The sequence below is a fragment of the Podarcis gaigeae genome (assembly GCF_964106915.1).
Source record: "Podarcis gaigeae genome assembly, chromosome: 1".
Taxonomy (NCBI): domain Eukaryota; kingdom Metazoa; phylum Chordata; class Lepidosauria; order Squamata; family Lacertidae; genus Podarcis; species Podarcis gaigeae.
In genome coordinates, this window is record NC_139678.1 from 39,928,627 (window position 1) to 39,951,785 (window position 23,159).

At 39.6% G+C, this 23,159-nt stretch overlaps 1 protein-coding gene across 18 annotated transcripts in view; it reads right to left on the reverse strand.

Moving 5' to 3' along the window:
- The window catches only part of MEIS2 (Meis homeobox 2), a 227,168-nt gene that overhangs the window by 148,130 nt on the left and 55,879 nt on the right, over window positions 1–23,159 (reverse strand). For all 18 annotated transcript variants that reach the window (XM_083744816.1, XM_083744806.1, XM_083744817.1 and 15 more), the window contains one exon: window positions 10,517–10,662. In XM_083744816.1, coding sequence (XP_083600942.1) covers window positions 10,517–10,662 — 146 coding nt within the window. The remainder of the gene's footprint in view (window positions 1–10,516; window positions 10,663–23,159) is intronic.

Here is a 23,159-nt window from a genome sequence, read left to right on the forward strand (position 1 = left end):
CAAGGAAGGAGAATTTAAGCCTGTATAATTTAGAAGTCAAACAAAGAACAGTAGCATGCAAAATGGTGAATTTCTAGTAATAAAGAGCATATATGTAGCATCTGGAATAGTATACTGGTGTCTCCCATCTACAGCATACTAAATGCAAATTTCTTGTCTCAGTAAGGTTTCTAAAATTAAATTATTTACAGTTTGGATTGTCTCTGTAATTGTAAGAATAGCAAAAAAACAAAATCAAAAAGACAGATGGTGACAGAATTGACACAGACGCCATATTTTATAAAAGAGGAAATGATATGGTAAAGGACTAAAAGCTTAAATATACTGGCCTCTGTTAAAAAAGTATATTTTTATTTATTCTTTTAAATGAGAGATTAAAAATGATTCAGTTGGACACTAGTGCAACATTCATGCGTAGAAGAACTCTAAAAAGTGCACCAGATGTCCGTTTTCCCTGTTCTTTCCCATCATCTCAAATCTGCTGGTGTGCTCCCAACCCCTCTAAAATGAGTATGTTGGTAAGAAGTTATGGCAGGCAGTGTGTGTGTGTGTCTTCATGCAGACTCCTCATATTTACACCCAGACTTTTGCGTGCCATCAAGTTACTTGTACTTGGAGCATTAGTAACTTGCATAGAATGGAGCAGGGTAGGGGGAATGGATGCAGTTATAGGGGGCGGGAAAGTGGTCTCCCATTGCCTGCCTCAGCAGTGTACTCAGGTTAGCAGAGACTTGGAGCGGGTGGCTCTGCCACTTTGCACCCATTCTCAGCTTCACTGGTCCGTAGCTTATTGTCCACAGAGATCCTTTGTAGAAACGGAGCTAACGCTGATGGCAACTCTGATATCCAGTTTGAAGTACAAATAAGCCAAGAGATGGTTCTGAAACCTGGCAGCCTTTTCAAAATGTCATTCCCCATGCTCCCAATACATCATAGCATATTTATGCATTAAAATCTGTTTAATGCATACATTTATACATTAAAACACACTAGGTATACATACACAGATGCAATTATATACAAGCATGTGCCTAATTAGAAACATTGCGGCATTATAAAGGTTCTTACGACACCATGCACAATGTAAAAAAGAATCAAATAATGCTGTTTCATGCAATATGACATCATTTCCTGGAATTAAACAATGATGGTGGAAATGCAGGTAGCCCTAAGTAATTTTAATCCTCAAACAATTCACAGATGTTTTCCTTTGTCTAGTAGAAATCAATACAGAGCTGGAACACATTCATTCTCTCTGTATCTGTCTTTTCTCTCTCAGCAAGGCAACTGCATAATACAAACAGATCTTTGTCTCATAAAAGCAACCAAACAACTATGTTGAAAATAAGCATACCCAGCCCCATTTGACATTGTTGTCCACCAATTTTACAATCCTACTTATGGTACAATACTTGACGGCAAAATGTTTGGCTCTAACAGCACAATCCTATACATGCCTACTCAGAAGTTCCATTGGGTTCATTGAGGCTTACTCCCAGGTAGGTGGGTATAGGATTGTAGCTATGGATGGTACCAATAGTTCTCCTCTGACCCTTCTGGATCCTGTAAAAAGCCTACCTAGATATTTGGTTATCCATGTATTGGCTGTGTCACACAGGGCTACAGCGAGAGGGGAGAATTGTCTGAAATCAAGTGGAGGAACCTTGTGTCAGTGGACTCCATTGTGGAAGGATGTGTGGATCCAGAATTGGCCTCCACAGTCACTTACAGATTCATTGTTAAAACCGTGTTTATGGAAGACAATCTTACTCAGCTACGAGTGATCGTCGCCAAAAAAGACTGGTGCAAGGTTCCTATTCCTGATTTCAGGTTATTCCAGCCCTGTAGAACCATTTTGAAAGGCTTTTCAGAAGGTGAAGGTGCTGCAGACAGGGGGAAAGGAACAAACTTTGACGGCTGTCTTCAACTCACACAACTACTGGAGACAATGTGAATGTAGCATCTCTTCCTACGTTGTGTCTTTTAGAACGTCTGATTGGAAAAGTCTAACAACCCTAAAACACAGAAAACCTACTTCGTTGTCTTTCAGTGCAATGCTGTCCCCCATTACTATCTTTCCTCTGACAAACTCCTGATAAGCTTTTCAACAAATCCCAGAACACTTTTCTAAAACAATGCCCGTAGGCCACAGCCTGGCCCTGCCAGCTCCAGAATGTTAGTGGCTTCTCAGGGAAGATGCCCTCAGAGAGCCCCTATAAAATATGAGTAATTGGTAGAGACCTGTGATGGAACATGCATCTACTTCTGCCACAGTACCGATAATTACCGTAGCTCCCCCTCCTAAATGCACACAATTTCAATGTTTCTTGCTAATGTTACCAATGCTCTCATTCTTGCACCGATATACCTTTCTCATTTTTTAAAGGCTGTGGCCTTGCATCTAGTATCCCCAAAATGTACTCTGTCTTCCCTTTGCTGTCAGTCTCCTTTTCATGAGGGTGGGCTACCCCCTCTGAAAAGAAAGTGGAATAACTGAAAGTTGTTCATTGTGCAAAACAACTATCTCCTTCTTGCAACTAACATGCTTCTGGGTTGCTTCTGACATTAATGTCTTTTGCTGAATTGTCAGTTTTGGTACCCTTTCTCCCATAGCTACACATAACACTACCTAGGTGTCCTGGAAGGTGACAGTGGCAAGAATAATGGCCACTCCAGTGAATGGAGAACCCCTTGCTCATGCATCCACCCTGTCAAACTCTCAGAAAAGGCTTATCCATACTTACCTTTCCTCTGCTCTTTCCAGGCACAGTCTGCATTTTAAAGCTCCATGTCCAATAACCCTTTTTTTTGCTCCAGAGCTTTCCCCATGAAAACCTGTTCTTTAAGCCTCAACCAGAGCAAATGGCAATCTACTTAAACCCAAACTGAGCACTAAAAAGCAGGTTTTTGCAGGGAAAGCTCCAGGGCAAAAAACCCCAAATGTTCAGACACTGAGCTTTTAAGTGCAGGTTTGTGCCTGGAAAGAGCAGGGCAAAACGTAAAAGACAATCACTGGCATCAGGTCTGCAGTCCATTCTTCTGTGGGTGGGATTCACCCAATGAATCCCTCAGCAGAAGCCCTGACCAAGGCCTTCCGTTTCTGCAATGGGGCTTTTCCCATAGGGTGTGGATCAGGAGAACCCCCAGAACAGCAGGGAAAAGAGAATCATGGTGTCTGGCAAGATGAAATGCTTGCACAAATGGAACATTTGTAACAGTATGACATTGAACACTACCCATAGTTTTTCCTTGCACCCTGTGAGAAGTGGCATTGAATCTTATGTGCCACTTTTGATCTAGCAACCAGTTCTTCCAATGTTAAATGAGATGTCTCAGAGGTTTCTATGCCAATATAGTGGCCTCTGAGGAATTTTACAGAGTCTCCTGCCAGGTACATAAGCATGGATCTTGTAAAGCCAAGCTGTTCTGGTCCCCAAGCAACACAGCTGATGAGAATATTCTTCTCTTCTTCCCATTTCCTAAATGGCAAAGCCATCAATCCAAGTCATCTAATCAAGTCAAGACTACTTTATGCAGCTTTTTGATAGATCTGGGAACGTACCAACACAACATTTTCCATTGGTGATTTGTCTATTCAAATATATAGCGCCTGATCACATTCCTAGATTAATCCTGAAATGCAGCCTCAAGGCTGATCTTGAACATCATCTCAGTGCTGGCAGGATTCTGGGTCTGTAGCTGGCTCAGTTCTATTAACGTATTTGCTACGACTCTCCATGAGGAAGAAAGCTCTGAAGGTGAAATTACCTTCAGAGCTTCCTCTCCATTGAAAAGAACTATGGGCACTATGGACTATCTTTGACTTAATGACAAGCAATTTTAGGGTGAGAGAACAGAGTTGTACCTCTTTAAATACATAAAGGTAGAGGGACCCCTGACCATTAGGTCCAGTCGTGACCGACTCTGGGGTTGCGGCACTCATCTAGTTACTTTTGAAATTGTGTGATGCAATTTTTAATCCCCCGTTTCCTGCACCAGCCAGACTTCTACAGAGTTGATAAAGGAAAGAGTGTCTTTAAACATTGAAATCCAGTTGGGCAACACTTTTATTAGGACCAATCAAGTGTCCCAAAATATTGGCTTGCTTTCACATTTTCTGGATCAGTACAGATACTTTGGCTTTTTATCTTTCAGCATGTGCCAAGGGCCCTGGCCTCCCTATTGAAAATCCAAACACTCGTGAGCAGAGAGAATGTGTTCCATGGGAGAGGGCATGAAGAAGTTTGCATCTTAGCTTGCTGCCACTGAGAAGCCACAACCAGTTTTTGCCCACAACAGAGAATAACTGTATATCCTTCTTCTCACACTGTTTTCCTAAAATCGTTAACTAATTATGGCAATGTGCTGCTTTCCCCTTCACAAAAAAGTAAGCCTTGGTGCATACTTGATAGCCCCATCCCCTGAGACACCAGTTTAAAGCAGAGACCACTGAACTGAAACAAAAGAGCACTCGTTTAGAGAACTGATGTCAGTATCTACCAGGCAACCAGGAATGTCGGTCTGGCTGCTCAGATATGCAACATGGGGTAGCGGAACAGGGCCAAAAACGTAGTCAGGCTGAGAGGAACACTAATCTGAAGGTCAAACTAAGGCAAGGAGGAAAGACTTAATAAGACCTCACTGCTCTTTAGGTTGCAGCCAGATAAAATGCTTCATCACAGGCAGGAGGAGGTGGAGTTGGCATTTACAGCCAGGACTCTAGTTGCAAAGCTTGTAGGGGGAGAAACAGGCCCACTAGACGGGAGGAACTTGTCTGGCTACATTCCAAAGAGAGACAAGACAGCCTGATCACCATGTACCTGACTGCTGGTTTGAGTTTGAGCTGAAGAGTAGTTTGAAGAACCAAAACAAATAGACAACGCAATGCAATTACCTTTAAACTGATCTTTCTTTCTTTCTTTCTTTCTTTCTTTCTTTCTTTCTTTCTTTCTCTCTCTCTCTCTCTCTCTCTCTCACACACACACACACACACACTATATTAATTAGGAATAACTCCAATCTTCAGACTCAATAAATGAACTGGCTCCGACCTTTCAGAGTGTAGTTAAAGGAATTTCTTTTACTGGAGTTACAGGAAGTTATACAAATCTCACGGTATGTGATGCTAGTTTCATACTGTGGCAACCAGCCCTGATCTCTTACTCTCCATTTTGCCTGAACAAGCCAGGCACCTCCTTTCTGCCAAGCTCCCAGGACACTGCGTTCTGGGTTACATCCTGTCTAGCAAGGTCATAGAATAACTGAAGGGGTAATTTTCCCCAGTGATCGCCATCTCCCTCTGCCCCAGGTGTCCACCATCTTCCCAACCCCACCTTACCTAACATGACCTGGGGTATAATTGGCTAGAAAGTGTCAGGTGCCACTCAACTTCAAGATAGGTAGAAGCACTTTTTAAAATGGGATGTGGCTACACAGTCCTTTCCCCTTCATTGACCATCAGAATACCATGCAACTAAACATCTATGTTGCATTACTCATGAGGAGACCAGAAGCCTGTTTGTAATTACTGTATTTTTCGCTCTATAAGACGCACCCGACCATAAGACGCACCTAGTTTTTAGAGGTGCTATGATGCTCATGTACTGCTTGTGGGCTTCCCACAGGCATCAAGCTGGCCACTGTGTGGCCACAGTGCTGGCCACTGTCTCTGCGCAGCACCCCTTCAGCGAAGCAGGAGGAGGAACAGAAGGGGCTCCATTCCTCCTCCCGCTTCGCAGGAGAGACGCTTCGCTGAAGGGGCGCTGTGCAGCTCTCCCTCTCTGTGCAGCGCCTCTCCTGCGAAGCGCCATTCGCTCCATAAGACGCACTCACATTTCCCCTTACTTTTTAGGAGGAAAAAAGTGCATCTTATGGAGCGAAAAATGCGGTAGTTTGGGATAGGATAGACTTGAGCTAAAAAGCTCCTTTTATTTTCAGTATTCTGCTTTGTCTCTTTGTGCTGTCCTTTGCGTTCTTATTCCTAATAAATGTTAAATAATTGGACCACTGGGTTTGTGTGAATTATTGCCAATTCTCAGGGTTCGTGCAATAATTCTCATAGCCTAAGCCACTTGCTTCATGCTACAGAGGTGTAGGATTGAGGTTGAAATAGAAAAGCAGGATGCTGTTATCTCTAGATGGAGGACACGGGGAGATGGGCGCTGGCTCTGCTCCCCTTGTAAACTGAGAGGCATATTGGCAGAGAAATCCACGTTTCTTTCAGCCAAGGAGGGTCAAGTAAACTGAATGTTACCTCTGAGTCCCTGTGTATGTATTTGCCTGAAATACCCCGAATCCTCTCCTGTCTGGGAGCTGTAGGAGTTAAGAGGGCAAGGATGGTGGCAGCAATTTCCAAATAGTTTGGGACATGACTAGTCTACTTTGAAAGGCCGTTGTGTAAGGAAAGGAATATGCAGGCTGCAATCCAATATGCAGTTATACACATACAAGTCAAACCAAGTTCAGTGGAAATTACACACTCATGACTAGGGCAAGGCTGCAACTTTAATTTGCATTGCATAACCAAATTAGAAGTATTTTTACAAACTAAAAGGCAGCTTTCAACAAATCTTGCAACAGGAATTAATGAAATGTAAGGTGGGTGTGAAATAAGGGAGCTTAGTGCTTGTATACTGCAAAAATTCATAAACCCTTATTATTATTTTTTAATTAAATAGGGTTAATCTATGTTTAGATCTAAAATATACATATGACATCGTTTAAAAGGAAGCTGATTGACTGGAATGAAATATGAGATTTTCTGTTGTCTCTGCTGCAGGAAAAGTTGGATGACTAAAGGTAAAAATCCAACTATTACATAGTTCCTTCCTCTATGACTGCCGCCTGTTCTGATTATATGCATCTATTTTCAAAGAGCTTCTACGCCATGCAGTAAGTTTTTCTGTGACTGCTATGATAAGGAAACCTTTAGCTCAAAAGCAGTGTGAGCAAGAGGTATCTTTGTACACAAGCACTTCCTGTTTTCATTCCATGATCAAATATGTTCTTTGCAGGGCAAACAGGGGAGCACTTGAGGGAGGAAAGCAGAGATTTCTGAGAGGCTAATTGAGTGTACTAAAGAGCTGTTTGGCATGGAGGGAAAAGGAGTTTTCCAAGGCTATGAATAAAGGCTGCATGGGTCAGATTTCTTGCTGTTCCTTTTCTTTAACTATCTTTGAAGTTAAATAACAACAGCCTTGATGTCAGGTTTACCTTTCTGATATCATAATCTTTATGTACTACTGAGAAGCTTATACTACCAGGCTAGGATTTCCTTTACCCACTCAAATACTGGATATTATCCAGAAAAAGCATGCACATTTTCTAGCAATTCATCCTAAGATCCTTTCATCTTCCTGTACCATTGTAATACTTAATGTAAGGCAGATACCAATTGCAGAATGAGAACACGGTTGAATTATTATGCAAGCACTGGAGGTTTCTATCCACAAAAGCTTTATACGTAGTTTGTTCTTAGTATTATGGAAGTTTTTCCAAAAACTGAAATAGTGGAAAACTACTATATATACAGTTATGAAACAATGTGATGAAAGTCAGTCAGTGGGTTAAATTAATTCATGTAGAGTTATCAACCAAGATCACCATGTCATTTTAGCAATTTTGGAAATAAAATAGTTCTTAAGATGAACCATATTTCCTATTTATAAAATATATATTCCACAAAAATTTCACACTGCACAGAAATTTTTGAGCTTAGTTTAAGCTTAAAGCAAAAATGGCTTGCCTCCCAGGCAAAGCAGAGGTTAATGATTTTTGTCATATTGAAACTAACAATTGCTACAGTTGGCCTTTAGTATTTTATTTGTCCTTTTGAGGTATTCAGAATAGGTGACAATAGCTTGCAGTTGAGAACATATGTAGAGAGACCCCTGTGGCTTATGGAAAAAGTTGCTCCATGCTGGTTGGGAGTTTGAAAAAAAATACAACCAGAGTTCTTTTATGTCCCTTTCATTAATGAGAATGCATGAATGTCAAAATGCACCAATGGGCCATTCAAGGGGCAAAGCCTTAGCAGCCCCTTCTTTAAGAACACATCCTGTGATGTAAAATACATTTGCTTAACAAATTAAAATAATGAGATAATTCAATTAGTTTCTTTGAAAAAAGAAAGAGAAAAAGGGTACATTGTAGGATTATTGTAATACAAGACCAGGTCACAGAGCACAAAAGAGTGGACAAACCTATTTGAAATCAGGTTAGAGCAGTGGTGAAGGAAAACCATTTAAATTTTAAGACTCTTTCTATTATAAAATTTACTTGAGAAAATATTTGTAGATTATAGTTTACCTTCATAGAAGGACCAAAGTTGTATTTTGAAGGAACAAACAAATCAACAAGAAAAAAAGAATGCTGGAACTGTTTAAGGAAAGAGTTATTTTCCTTCTCAGCATGTGTTTATGGCAAAAATCTTTTTGAATTTTCATTGCACTAGTCAGAGGTCTCCATTATCAGTTCTCAGGTCTGAGAATTATAGCACAGTAAATCTTTCAACACCTACAAACTCATTAAAACCTAGATGGTAAAGAGCTTTTTTTTTTTAGCTTATGCAAGGACCATCCTCATCAAAGCTACTGCATTTCCTTAGTTCATGTGGTGTGAGGCAGAGAAAGATGGTGGAATTTCAGGAACGCTAAAAACCATGAAGATGTTATTCTAGATATGCGAGATATAAATTATCCTTTTGGCAAGCATACACTAAGCACTTTCCACATAACGTTTTAGAAAGAAAAGGCAGTGGCAAAAATCCATGGGGATGGGGATGACTTAGTGAGAGTTGGGGAAATTAATATGCAAGCTTATATGAAATAAAGTGGATTATTCATAGCCCCAAGTTTTTTTCAGCATCAGTGTGCTGCTCTTCTAACCACTTCCTTCAGTTAAAAATAAAAAAACCTCTCCCTCACACTCACTCAACTTCCAAATTAAAAACATTTTACAGGTTAGTAAATCTCCAGCTGAGGTGATGTAGCAAAGAACAGCTGTGAAGTAATTTTGATAATGATGAGAATAATAAGCAAATGGCAAGGTTCAGGGCTTTGCTGTTGCAGCTTCAGTGCTCCTGAATAGATAAAAGTGATTAAATACTCCTGATTATCCCTGACCAATATGTAATGGATTTACAGCCCTTTCAATTAGTCAGTATTTGCTTAGGACTCATTATTTTGTCTTTGGTTAAGTAATCAGCCCAGAGACTCATGTTCTGTCTAATTCCTCTGAGCCAAGTAGGTACTACAGGGCACCTGACCTTTGAAATGGCCATAGCTGGAAGGCAAAAATAACCACTGTTCGAGCAGAGGCACTGGCTATTCTGGCTAATCCTGACCCTACAGGCCAGATCAATGCACCTTAGTTTGCTAATAATGTTCTTACATCAAAATGATGGTTTAAAACTGGTATCTAACACTACTCAACCCCTTCAAGCTGTTCCATCAGCAAAGCTGCTTGGTAGCCACCACTGTAAATAAAAGAGGTACCTGAATCACTCCAGGAACCATGAGACAGTAACTAATATCTACCACCACAAAAAATGTGTACGTAATTTTAACAATCACAAAATGAACCCTTGTGTGTGATAGTTAACCACACTATCCTTTTAAGTATTAGCCCAAACAAAATGGAGGGGAAAGTGAACTGATAATTTTACCATTTTCCACCATTTCCAAGTAAAATTAAGAGAGCTACTACTTCTTTTGTAAAAATGTATTTTGATGCCTAAGTAAAGCTGTAATAGTCAACAGAACACCAACACATAAAACCAACTGCAAAACAGGAGGATAAAGATAGATTGCTACTAAAAGTGTTGTTTTTTCACGTTTACTCGCTTTCCCCCAGAAGTGAATATGGCTAGCTTTTAAGATAATGGACTTGAAGAGCAGCTTAAATAGGTGCTTTAATCTCCTATAGAACTGAGGAATTAGAAAAACTAAACGCTGTCTATATTTTGCATGTAAACCAACATAGGAAAAGTTTTCAAATGAATTCTCTGACTTCATCTACCTCTTGCAATGCATGTTGGAATATACACAGTATATGTGTGTTCCAAAAGCAACATAGCTCCACCATTTAGAAGCCCTAGGATGGCGGCTGTTCAGAATCCCACACTGATCCTCACTCACCATCATCAACCACTCAGCAGGCCTGCTTGGTTTACAGTGGACTCCTGAAATATTATTTGAGCCTGCCTGGACATCCCGTGGTGACTATTCTACATCTCTGTTTCTGATGATTGCTCACCATAAACCGTTTCAAATAAATAAGTACATAAAATAGTCTCTCTAATTGTACAGTAAAATGGCAGTCCTTGAGGTGAATCCCATTTTGCACTAGGTGTGATGATTTATACTCAAGGTACATAATATATAATAACTCCCAAATATATTCCATTGCAGAGAACCAACTTCCAACCACCCAAAACATTATCCTAAAATGTTGAAAGGGCTATTAAAAATAATTAGACTTGTGTAAAATACTTCTTCTTTTTTTTGCATTCACTTACTGTGAGATGTTGGAACAGCCATGCTCTCATGATATTTGTTGCTACTTTGGGGAAAATTCCTCTTTTCTTCTGCCGCTTTTTATCCTTGTCTGGATCATCATCATCCCCTGTGCCGGGAGAGGCTACACTGTTGTCTAAACCATCCCCTAATAGAAAAAATGGGGTGAGAGATAATAAACAAGAAATATAAGCCAATCTGAATAATCAGATTAACTACTAAAGCACTAATGAAGTGTCATTCATATATGAAAAAATCAGGCATGTTCAATTTCTTATTAAATATGATTGCTGATATAGATATATAAAAATTAGAAATCATGTCTCTCCAAATACTAATTTTGTGCCTCACACACGCACAAACCATTAATTCAATTATAATTGTTTGCTTGACACAGTGCAATACTTCTTTGTCAATTATGAAATGCAGTGTGGGAAAACCTGCCACACAAAAACCTATTTACTGTAAATGCATTCCCTGCAACTATGCTGAATATATGGTGAAGGTAATCAAGTTAAATGTTCTGTGGTCTATATATTCTGGGCCCTCTGCATAGGTGACAGTAAATGTGTCACTGTTCAGAGCACATAACACACTGCCAGCTGAACCCCTCCCCATTTACTATCATCTCCCCACTCACACACATGCACACGCACGCACACTTGTATGACCCTCAACATAGTATTTGCAAGACATGAAAACTTAAGTGCCTGCATCAGTGATCATTATATTCTGCTTCTTTTTATTTCTTTTTTTTTTTTAAGGATGCACATCAAGGTAGGGTGCTTGCTTAATCAGAACTTTCCATGAACATCTTTCTCTTCAGTGCTTTTCCCTGGCATTAATTGTGCATTAGCAAAAATCATTTACTTTTAACAGTCATAGTTATTTTTTCTTGCCCTCCAGCAAAAATGCCTTGAAAGCCTGCCTGGAGGGCATCTAAATTATGTATCTGAAAAACTCTTCTGGCAAGGCATTGCAGGACCCCTACTTTCTTAAAATTCATACGAGCACGTCTTCCTGTTTTTGGGAAGGCATCAATCAAGAGCAGCAATATATGCCATATTCCTACATTAATATTTGAACTAATAACTTTTAAAAAAGGAATGAAACAAGATCCGACTTGTGGCATAATCAAATGCAAAATAAATGAAGAATACTGGGACAGCACTGAGACTTTATAGATTGCTGTGTTTTCCTTACACATCATTAGCCTGGAGCCACACGAAAGAGGAAAACAGAGAAGTGGAGAGTTTATGCTCCCTGCTGGTGTTTAAGAAGCCGAGGTCCTGGAAGGACATCTGGGAATTGCACTGAGACGGTGGTTTTTGTAATTTAAGAATAGACATTCATTAGCAGTAAATGCCATAAATCCCATGCTAAGTAAAAACCTTGTCCAAGAAAGCCTAAAACAATAAACTCTGTGCTCAATGTAGCCTGAGATAGACGCTCCATAGCTTCCTGAGGAATGCTATAGACCCATGAACTAATTCCTATAGCCTCTTCTGGATCTTTAGTGCTGCTAAAACAAACACATTACCGATACATAGAGGCTATTTACCTCAAAACTTTAATTTCTATTTCACCTTTGTTTATGGTGCCCACACACATTTCTTTAAAAAAGAAAAGAAAAGGCAAAAACAACTGGGATGGGGAAAATACCACCACTCACCTCCCCCCCCCCCCCAACTAGAGAAACAAAACAAAAAAAGAAGCCAGAGCAAAGAGCTAGCAGATTAATTTTATTGACATTTCCATTTTCACTGCAATGTGATACCCTCCATCACATAGAAGAGATGGTCCTCACTATTTACAGAATGACAGGCCACTTCATTACAACTACCCTGCCCCAAGGCTGAGCAGTTCCCTTCCATCTGCCCAAGGACCTGAGTCAGACCCCTAAGTTGCTGTTTTCTTTTTCTTTGACTAGAAGGTAAATTGAAGGTGTGGACAGTGATAAAAGAAAAAGACAGGAGTTTATCACGAACCAACCTTTTCCGGCAAGGAAAACATATTACTTTGGAAGAACTCCTTTTCTTAGTGGCCCACCACCCGACACCCATGCGTGTGCAAGAACAAATACACACCCTTTTCCACTGACTATGCCAAGGAACTGCTGCAAGGCAAATTCTCACAAACACTAATGGCTTCTGACTGCTCCTTGGCAACCCCAGCATTTTAACCTGGGTGGATGTGCACTCCAAAATACAGGCACTAGAGCTATCTCATCAGCTGTTCATGTGACACAGATGGAGAGTGGCTATTAGGAGCCAGGCAAGGGGCCTTGGGGATCTGAGGTGCTGTACTGTAGCCTCCGGCAATTTTGAAAAGCAGTACCCAGAGATGGAGGGAAAAGAACAATCCACGCCAAAAGTGCAAGTTCTGAAATGAGTCTCTTTTTCTATCTATTGTCTAGATAAAGATATCTTTATCTTCTTTTCTAAAACCTATGAATGTATGCACATAATGCATGTAGATATAAAATCTTCTTTCAATCTGTCTCTCTTTCTTGGTCAGGCACACAAATACAACAGAAACACAAGAGAGAACAATTCTTGTTTCTATCCAGGCATTCAGGAACACCTTAATGCTGCTTTTTGTGCAATGCTTAATTTGGAGCCTTCCAAGAGGATCAGTACAGTGCTTTGATTATGAAAAAGGCTAATAATAGGTGGTTAGATATTCAGATTCATCCTGCATAAGTTTGGCTGAAGTTTACAGAGCCAATAGGCTTGATCTAGTGTAAAATGTTAGAGATTAATTACCAGTCTTAATCCTCTCTCCATAACGAAAGAGAGGGAGAGGGGAGAAACTTATCTAATAGGAGCAAGAGACAAATGAAAATTCTGCTAATCATCAATAACTGAGTTCCAATAGTCTAGTTATACTATAAATAGTATGCACTGTAAACCTTAAATAAGACAACTACATTAGTGATGAAAGAATGAAAGTGAAAACTTGTGGTATGGTAAAATTAGAATGCATTTCATAGCAGTTACACGAGTTACAACACTGCAAATAAGATCAGAACTGGAATTTAGTCTGTCTGAAATTAGGAAAATAAAACAGGTTATCTGTGAAATATTACGAAAAAGAGGAGCATATGTCTATTTTAAACAAGTCCCGCCATCCCTTACCAATCTTGCTGTACTGAATGAAAAACTAAAGGCAGAGCAGCAAAATGAAATCTTAGCTGTTGAGCATGTGACACAGTGCAATAATTACAAACTGATTTTTGCCAGCCATGCCACTTTGGCACATACCAGAAGGGGCGAAAGTAATTTTCTGCCTCATACTCCATTGCCTTTTGAACTATGTACCTGTTTATGCCTCTCAGACAAGTTGCTGAATTCTTATTTGGTGTAGTGTTATCTTTGCACATGTGAAAATGGATACACAAATATCTAAACCAAAGAGAAATGTCTTGTGGTTACAAAAGGATCTAAGCCAATGTAAAATGCCTTATAACATGCCACTTTCTAAGCACTATTCACTACTCTCCATTAACAAAAATGCATGGTGAGAACTGAGCACAGGGAAAAAGAATGTCAGAAGGCACTGGCAAAAAATTTTCCCTGAAGTGGGATGGGGGGAGAGAGAAAGATGGTCATTTCTGGAAGGATCATTCATTCATTTGTACACTGTGGTTTAGCTTTCAAAGTCCACAGACCTCAGGGATCTTCGGGGAATGAAAGATCCAGTCCCACAGAGGGTTTGCCTCTACATTGCTTTTCATGTTATCCACTCTCCACCCCCATCCCCCGCAGCAGCAATGCACAATGCTGTCAATGTTCCTCTAGATCTCAGCCACTGTGTGCTATACAGTGTACCACTCCTCAGGGATAGAACAGAGAAGATGTATTTAATGCAGTTCCTGGCAGCACTATCTCCCACTGGTTCTCTTACTTTATTTCGTTCCATTTCCAAGGATAGAATAGATAGATGATATATAGATAGAATTTATATACCGTCCTATACCTGCAGATATAACATGTGAACATGTAACATGTGAAGAGGCCCTTTCATTACACACTTACTCTCTTAAACTCAGACCTCAATGCTACTTTCTTCTGGTGGACCCTCAAGTTCAAATGAAGTTGCAGACCAAGGCAGTTTCTTTTAAACCAAGACAGTTAAAATTATTCCTCACCCCACCTAAATATTATAAAGTCTGCTATTTTTGAGCTATTTTCTCTTTTTCCCCATGCTTTTTTGTGACTCATAGAAGGAACAAAATCATTACATTGACACACACCACTTTCTGCATACAAATAGATATACTGAAGAATGAGAAGTTCTGATATGTTCCAAGATCAAGACTAGTTTTACATATATTTAAGTGTGTGTATACATTTGCACATTACTTTTCTTAGGCTGGAGGATGCACAAGTCATTTGAGTAAGAGGGACTTAGTCAATGGTACAACATCTGCTTGGCATGATAAAAGTGCCAGTTTCAATCCCTGGCATCTTCAGGTAAGAGACCTGGGATAGCTCAGTTGATAGATCATGAAACTCTTAATCTCACGTTCGTGGGTTCAAGCCCCCATGTTGGGCAAAAGATTCCTGCACTGCAGGGCATTTGACTAAATGACCCTCCTCACTGTCCCTTCCAACTCTACAATTCTATGATTCTCTGACTGGGAGAGACCCTTGTCTGAAAGCCTGGAGAACCACAGCCATTTTGTGGACAATGCTGAGCTAGATGGACCAATGGTATGGCTCAGCATAAGGTCAGCTTCCTATGTTCCGATGGTCTACTTACATCCCATGGCTTGTTTTTAATTAGAATGTTACACAGACTTTAACCAAAAACACATACGGATAGTTGTTCTACTAGGCTAACACGACTGCCCATAAGACATTTTAAAAGACTTTGGAATCTCATGGATGAATATAAAATATATTAATTCTTAATTTATGGGGGGAAAGGTAAACCACTCATAATAATGAGACATGTCTGGACTCTGAAACACTACCACAAACATCAAAACCATCTCAGTACGACCAGAGGAACCCTAGATATGAAAAAAATGCATTTCCCTCTCATCATCTGAGTTTTACCATCTCCATGTAAGCCTAGCCTACAGCTAGCCTTCATTTTTTCATACAGAAGAGGAAAAGGGAGAGCAGGCACATCACATTTGCTTGTATCAAGAGAAAGTTATTCTAAAAATAATGCTGCTCATTTAAAAAAGGTTGTTTTTTAAAGGAATGGTTTCATGCCTGTGCTGAAAAAGCATAGATTTTAAAGTAAAAATTAAATAAATCTTGCCCTGAGTTTAACACAATGAAAGACTTAAGGTAACTGCTTAGGTGAGCATATTATTTGGCTTACTATTTAGATCCATAACCTTTTGAGTACTGGCAGTACAATGTGTTGGCCCTCATTCACAGAATAACCCTGGGAGAAAAGCTACAGAAAGCAAATTAAAGCCAAAGGATAGTGATTTGCCCCGAAACTAAAACAGATGTGAGTAATCCAATGTACAGACCAACATTTGCTCTATTAAAGCTCAACGTCATTTCCGCAATGCCACACTGGTTCAATGCCACACTGGTCCCGCTAGTGCCACAGTTTATAGAACACGCAGCCAATCTCTATTCACATCAAGAAATTATTGCTCTACCTCTTCCCAAGACTGAGGTCTAATTTATAAACTGCACCAAATTTTACATGGTGGTGATGGCGCTGCTGTCCTTAACCATGCAAGTGCCTCTTTACCCATTGTTGAAAGAACAGGTGCCCATATAGTTTGGGCTGATTATAGCCATGCCCAAGAAACTCCACAGAAACAAAGGGTCTCCTGGGCATGGATATAATTGGCCCAAACCACATGGCCACTTATTCATATATAAATCTAACTATACAAAAAACATAGTGGTGTTCTGGATTATGGCAGCAATGGCTGACACCACTAGTGCAATATGCCAACTGGGTCTCTTCAATTATTCACCTCCAGGGAGAATGCAAACTGTGGGGCTTTTGTGAACATGAATGACATCTAGTTCTAGCCTAGGATTCCTCTGCAAAGTACACATTTGGTAACAATTCAAATCTATCTGGAGGAAGATTCTTCTGCTAGTACATTTTCTGTTTGTGGCTTGCGCCTATGCAAGAAATAACAGGTTTGTGGTTACAGCTTAATTCTGTGAGTTCCTGTGCTATGTAACAAATACCATATAGGGAGCACAAAACAGTGTTATAATGCTTACTGTTGGCCTCCTGCAGATCACAACAATCTGGTTTAGCAATGCAGTCTAATGTTGCTATACCACTGTCATCCTTACCAATGTAGCAGCACTTGAAGTATTATTTGTGCTGTGATTCTACAAAGACTTACTGCTCCTGTTCACACTGTTCAAAATCAATCACATAAACAACGATCAGCTCAGAACTGGAAAGAAACGGGGTGTGATAGCACCCCAACCTAAAGGTTTTTAAGTCTGCACCCTGCCAGCTAATTCTGCTTATGTTATGGTAGCAAATGGCATATATTATCGTAAGATGGACATAACCCACTTGTACAGAAGAGGCCACTGTAGCTACATCAATGTATTCTGCTCTGTGACCTGCCACTCATGATATTACTTCAAGGGTGGCATTCAACTACGTGTTACTCATTGAAATTAATGGACCTAACATAATGATGTTCATTAATTTCATACTGCCCTGTGTTACCATTTTATTAGAGTCAGCAAGTTAGTTGCTCATTTTGTAGTTTCTCAGCTAAAACACTACAAGGAATATAACTATTCCCTTTTCTGACCAAGTTAATGGCTCCAATGTGTTGGGACTTATACCTGTTGGACTGATAAATTTGTGAACTACCCTTGTTGGCTTTCTGTTCATTCCTTTTACCTATAAACCTCTAAGAATAACACCTACAGATAATTAAAGGAAGTTGAAATTTTTGTCCCAGTATTTGCCTATTGCACTAGGCATTAATGTAAACTTTTGAATTCTTATTTTTATTTCTTTGGGAGGTTTTCAAAGTAACATTTTCCCCTATTAAAAGTTCCAAAATAGAATATTATGAAAATCTGTTAATTGTTGGGCTCTCTTACCATCCTGCTGTGCTAAACTGTCTAGAAATGTTAACATGAAAAAAAATTCTTCAGTTTTCTTCCAGTGACTAGTTCATGGCCCAATGCCGTGGAGTAAAGAGAAGGATGAAATACTTTAGTTTACATGCAACATTTACTAACTGTGTGGGTTTTCCAACATTAGAGAAGGGACAGTGACCCATGCCACCTTTTTCACACTCAAAAGGCCGCTGAAAAAAACAGTCTTCTTAGGCTTACCTCAAGCTTCTCTGGCCCTGAACACCCTCCCCCTAGGGTATGAGTAGAAAGAGAAAAAAGAAGTGAATTTAAGCTCCTTTCTCTTCAACTTTTCAGGCGGTATAAGCAGCATTTAGCAAATTCAGCCCCCAAATGGCTCCAAATGCTCTGAGCTGCAGGGGCTCATCCTTTGTTAGTCTCCCTCTATTTACACAGGATTTACACAGGCTATCTACTGAAGAGACCACATGTTTCTGACAGAAAGCACTTTCATTCATAGTGCATCAGGCAACAGGATTGTAACCACTGCAGCTTCATGCTGACCTGAGATTAGGGATTTCGGCAACATTGAGATGATAACAATCTACTAACTAACCCAAAATTATCCATGGAGATTTTTCTTCTTCTGACACTCACATTATAGCTAATGTGGTCATAGAAATGAGATTTCTTAAGAGAGCTATTAAGAACCAGCTATTGTCAAGAAAACCCCTCCCTCCTTTCAATAAACAGGAGGAAAGAAAGTATATGTTGCTATGGGGGTAGGGGGGGGATCAGACTGCTATTTGGATTTAAACCATTTCACCCACTGGCTGAAGACAAAAGTGTAAAAGAAGACAGATGGACACATATGTAAATGTGCTTCCATTTTCTCCCTGTCGCTAACAAGTTAGTTAATAGTATAGTTTAATCATGTCTTCTCTGTTAATTCATTTTGGTTAACTAGTCATCAGCAGCAGCCTAGTAACACTCCAGGAACATGCTCATTCACGTTTATTTGCTTGCTACAGTGCTCAATTACCAACCATGTAATGATTAAGACATTTTAGACTCTACTTATCAGGCATGAATGCTGAAATCTTATCTGAGGGGGTCACTTCACACAAGATGATTTTCATACATGGATCTCTCTACCACATATACATTTCCTGCATACATGTGACAAGTAATTTTGTTGTGAGAAGAAACCCTGTTTTTTCTTTCCAACTCCATCTTTAGTAAATCATATTTTAATTTTAAAAGCTTTTCCCATATGTACACATAGAAATTCCACAGAGGCCAAACACACTGAAGTCTCATAGGAAAAGTCATAATCCTGCCCACCTCAAACTGGTGAAAATTAGAATCTTAAAACGAAACACATTGCTTATACTCTGCAGCAATCATTACATTTTTTTCCTAATTTATAATGAACAGACATCTCTGGTTGGTATATATGTAAGTATATAGTAGATGTTTTAAAGTTCTTCACAATATATCATAATAAAGCTCTGCTGAGCATCCCAATGATTCATTTTTAGTGAGCTCTCAAATGCCCTTTACTACAGTTAATGCTCAGATTTTATTAAGGAATAGAACAGGGACAAATGCCCACTTAAGTTCCAGCTCTCAAATTCAGCTCTGCTTGCACTGCACTATCTAATGCTAAAGCTTCTTAATGTGCTTTTCACCTCCCTTGTGTGGCATTTCTGCGAACACAGTTCACAATTTTCAGCCCCAAACACAGAAGACTGCTACCCTTAAGTCATCCAAAGAATGTGACAGATACTATCATGGCTCTGGCTGCAACATGAAGAAACAGAAAGAGAGAGACCAAGAAGAGGAAGACCATAGTGATCAGGTTACCAAAATCCATAGACACTTTCCCACAATGTTACTGAATGCTATAATTAAGATATTTGAAGCTGAGGGTGATCTAGGGAACATAGTTTAGAAACTGTATGACACCAGGATCCAGTCTTGCTTTTCTTATCCAGATTTGACTCACACTGATTTTTAATGGCAATCTTACCCAAGTAAAGTGAGCCAGCTCAGAGCCTTGTCATACACAAGCTAACAAGCATGCAAGCATTCAGCTAAAACATTCTACTGGTTTCTCACTGAGACCCTTATTAAATCATGCTCTTTTATCTTGAGTTCATAATTCAATGGGCATTAGAACTGGGCTGGCACAGCTGTATTCAGTGGAATTACCATCTTGTAAAAAGGTAAAGGGACCCCTGACCATTAGGTCCAGTCGTGGCCGACTCTGGGGTTGCAGCCCTCATCTCACTTTATTAGCCAATAAAGCTTCCCGGTCATGTGGCCAGCATGACTAAGCTGCTTCTGGCGAACCAGAGCAGTGCACGGAAATGTCGTTTACCTTCCCGCCGAAGCGGTACCAATTTATCTACTTGCACTTCATGCTTTTGAACTGCTAGGTATAGCCTAATGCTTCTACAAAGATAGATCCCATAGTTCAATTCAATGTAATTGCTTTCTATGAATAAGCATGCTATTTAAACGCTGTATTTAGAAAAACACAATTTTTAGCAAAAGGGTTAAACAGAATTAGTTAAATGCCCATATATTTTAAAAACAAGTTACTTCATCAGCTTTTTAAAAGAGTTAACTGGATATAGTTGTCCGTATAATTAAAATTATTTCCATTAGAGTGCAGTTTTTAAACAGCCTATTATGTATAAACTAATAACTGTATCTGAGTGTTAGATTAGCCATGATTTTGTTTCTTATTTTCCCTTTTGCTCTGTTTATCTTCTGGGCCCTTCCTTGTAAAAGCCTGTGTGACAGTAGGTTTCTTAGGCTATGATCCAAAGAATCCAATTGATTCGGTACATCTAAGAAAACTTTTGACTTCTTAGTCTTCCCCACCTGCCTTTTCCCTGTTCATGCCACATTATAACTGATGAGTTATTTGTCATGTAGCATGGACATCAGCTGTTGCCTTTAGAAATCACATTGTACAAACACAAGCTCTTTTGAATCTTGGCCTTAGTTATCAGAGCATCAAGAAGGCTAATTGGTTGGGTTTTCAGTGGTGTATACAAGTGGACAATTGTTGCTTTGAGGTTTTTAAACAGAGGTTGGATGGCCATCTGTCATGTATGACCTAGGTGATACTCCTGCATTGCAGGGGGTTGGACTAGATGACCCCCGGGATTCCTTCCAACTCTACAATTCTATGTTTCCATGATTAGGGCCACTAATTATGCCCATCAAGTAGCTAGTCACCCCATGCTTAGTGTTTCTACATACACCTGTGACCTTTGACAGTCTGAAGTTGCCATTCTGATATAATGATGTTTGTTACTCTTTGATAAGTGGATAATTTATCATGTTAAACATTGTATTGCTTCATATATTAGAACATGTTCCTTTATGAAACTGGATAGCTCAATTGGTACAGTATGAGACTCTTAATCCCAAGATTGTGGCTTCAAGCCCCATGTCGGGTGAATGCAGAGGGCTAGACTAGATGATCCTCGTGGTCTCTTCCAATTCTGCAATTCTATTATTCTATTTCATCTTTAATGGTGGGAAAAATGGGTATTTGTTTTAAAGAAGAGAATGGAACATTTTAATGAAGAGTAGTTTACAACAGAAAGCATTGTTAAACATGCAGTTAAGTACCTTTGCCTTTTTATATAATGGCCATCTCTGTTGTAATGGTACCTAGTACAGTAATATTACTAGTGCTCTATTAATATTCTCATTAGAAACCTCAATTTTAAGATTTTATTACTCAGGTATAAAATTTTAACCACCTAACTAGTGCATCTAAAAGCACTTTGAGCCACTTTTAGAAAAATTATAATTCTTGAATTTGTGTGTGCATGTGTATGAATTTAGATATAATTTCAACTGCATTTTAATTATATTTTGTAACTATTATTTACCAATGTTAGAATTTCTTTAACAAAATTTAACAATCCATATGTTCACAGTATTGCAACTGTGACAGCAACAGAACACTCTGAGTCAAACCAGGAACTATTTACGAATTATAAAGCTCTCTGATGTGATCTAGAGGAGAATTTTAAATTGCTACAATATATATAACAAAACATTCTCAGATTGCCTGTTTGTGAATCTTTTCTGGGTCTGTGTCACTACAATGACAATGATGCAGCAGCTAACTACCTGAAAGTAGGATTATATATACAAATTGAATGTAAATGTTGCAAAACTGCAGTAAAACTGTTTGACCCTAACAGAGCTGAAATGAAATACTCTCCCATAAAGCATTATTACTAAAAATGCAGTAAGGCATAACAACTTGTTTTAGGAGGAATAACACCACCTCCAGCTCACCCAAAGTTATAGAAGTGACCATTGTGTATTAGCAGCAGTATAATCAGTGCTTCCCCCCCCCTAAAAAAAATATTTAGGGGTACTCTCATTTTCCTACTCATATTGAAATACTGCCCCTCAATGAAGCCAAACTTAGATTCACAAATTATTTAGGGGTATGGGTACCCCTGCATCCCCCCAGAAAAAAGCACTGAGTATAGTTTAACAGGTCATACTATCAACAGCCATGAAATCTTTACAATGAAGCAGGTGCTAAATGGCTTTTCAAAAATTAATAAATAACCTGCATTCTAAATAAACAAATGGTAAATATATGCATTGCCCAGAACCCTACCATGCTGCATTCACTTAGCCCTCACTCCCTAATCCTGGCAGCTAATTCCCAATAAACTCTATGTTGAAATATTGCATTGCCCAAAAGCCACACAAGAACTACCAAATCTGAAGTTACTGTCTGAAGCAGTTGCAACAGCTTCCTTGCTAGGGACAATGAGCCTGAACTACCTTGTTCCTCCCATGACAAGATATAGGTCTGAATTATCATAGCTGCTGTGAATGCTTCAATTAGTCAAAGTAGCTTCAGTGGTTGTTAAATGGCTGAATGTCGTATGTCTTGGGCATGTTTGGGGCTCAATGGGCTAGGTTGCTTATGTTGCCACTGGAGGGTGGAGGGGTGATGGTGGTTCTAACTTAGTGGCCCTGTTTGCGTGAACTAGTGGACCATAGTTAGAAGCAAACCATGGCTTGCTGTGAAATAGCAGCATCCTAGTCCTCACTGCTGCGCCTTCCCTGCACTTCTCTTTGCCAAGCTGAGAGGAAACAACTCAGAATTATGCGCAGACCAGCACTTGTAGTTTGTTTCTCCCAAACAAACCATGCGTATCAAGCCATGAACCAGACCTTGGCTTCCGCATATAGTCTGTTTGGAGAGAAACAAACCCTGTGTACTGGTTTGCAAATAATGCTATCCAGCTCACTTTAGTTAGAGATTTCATCTTCAGTCTGAGACATTGCATCTCTGCCAGTCTCACCAGGCACACAGCTCATCAGTGGTGGCTCCATTTCTAGAAACTGCCTTGTGTCAAATCTGTTACTTCTGAATGAGTTTGGCATTAGTTTGGAACACTCCGCTGCATAAATTGTGGCTAGGAATCTTATTCAGAGTGTGACACTGAATGTGGCATAACGATGAGAGGAAGATATTGCATGCTAAATCTGGAGTGTGGTGTAATACCAGCTGTGTCCCAGCCCCTCATGTATGCATATCTAA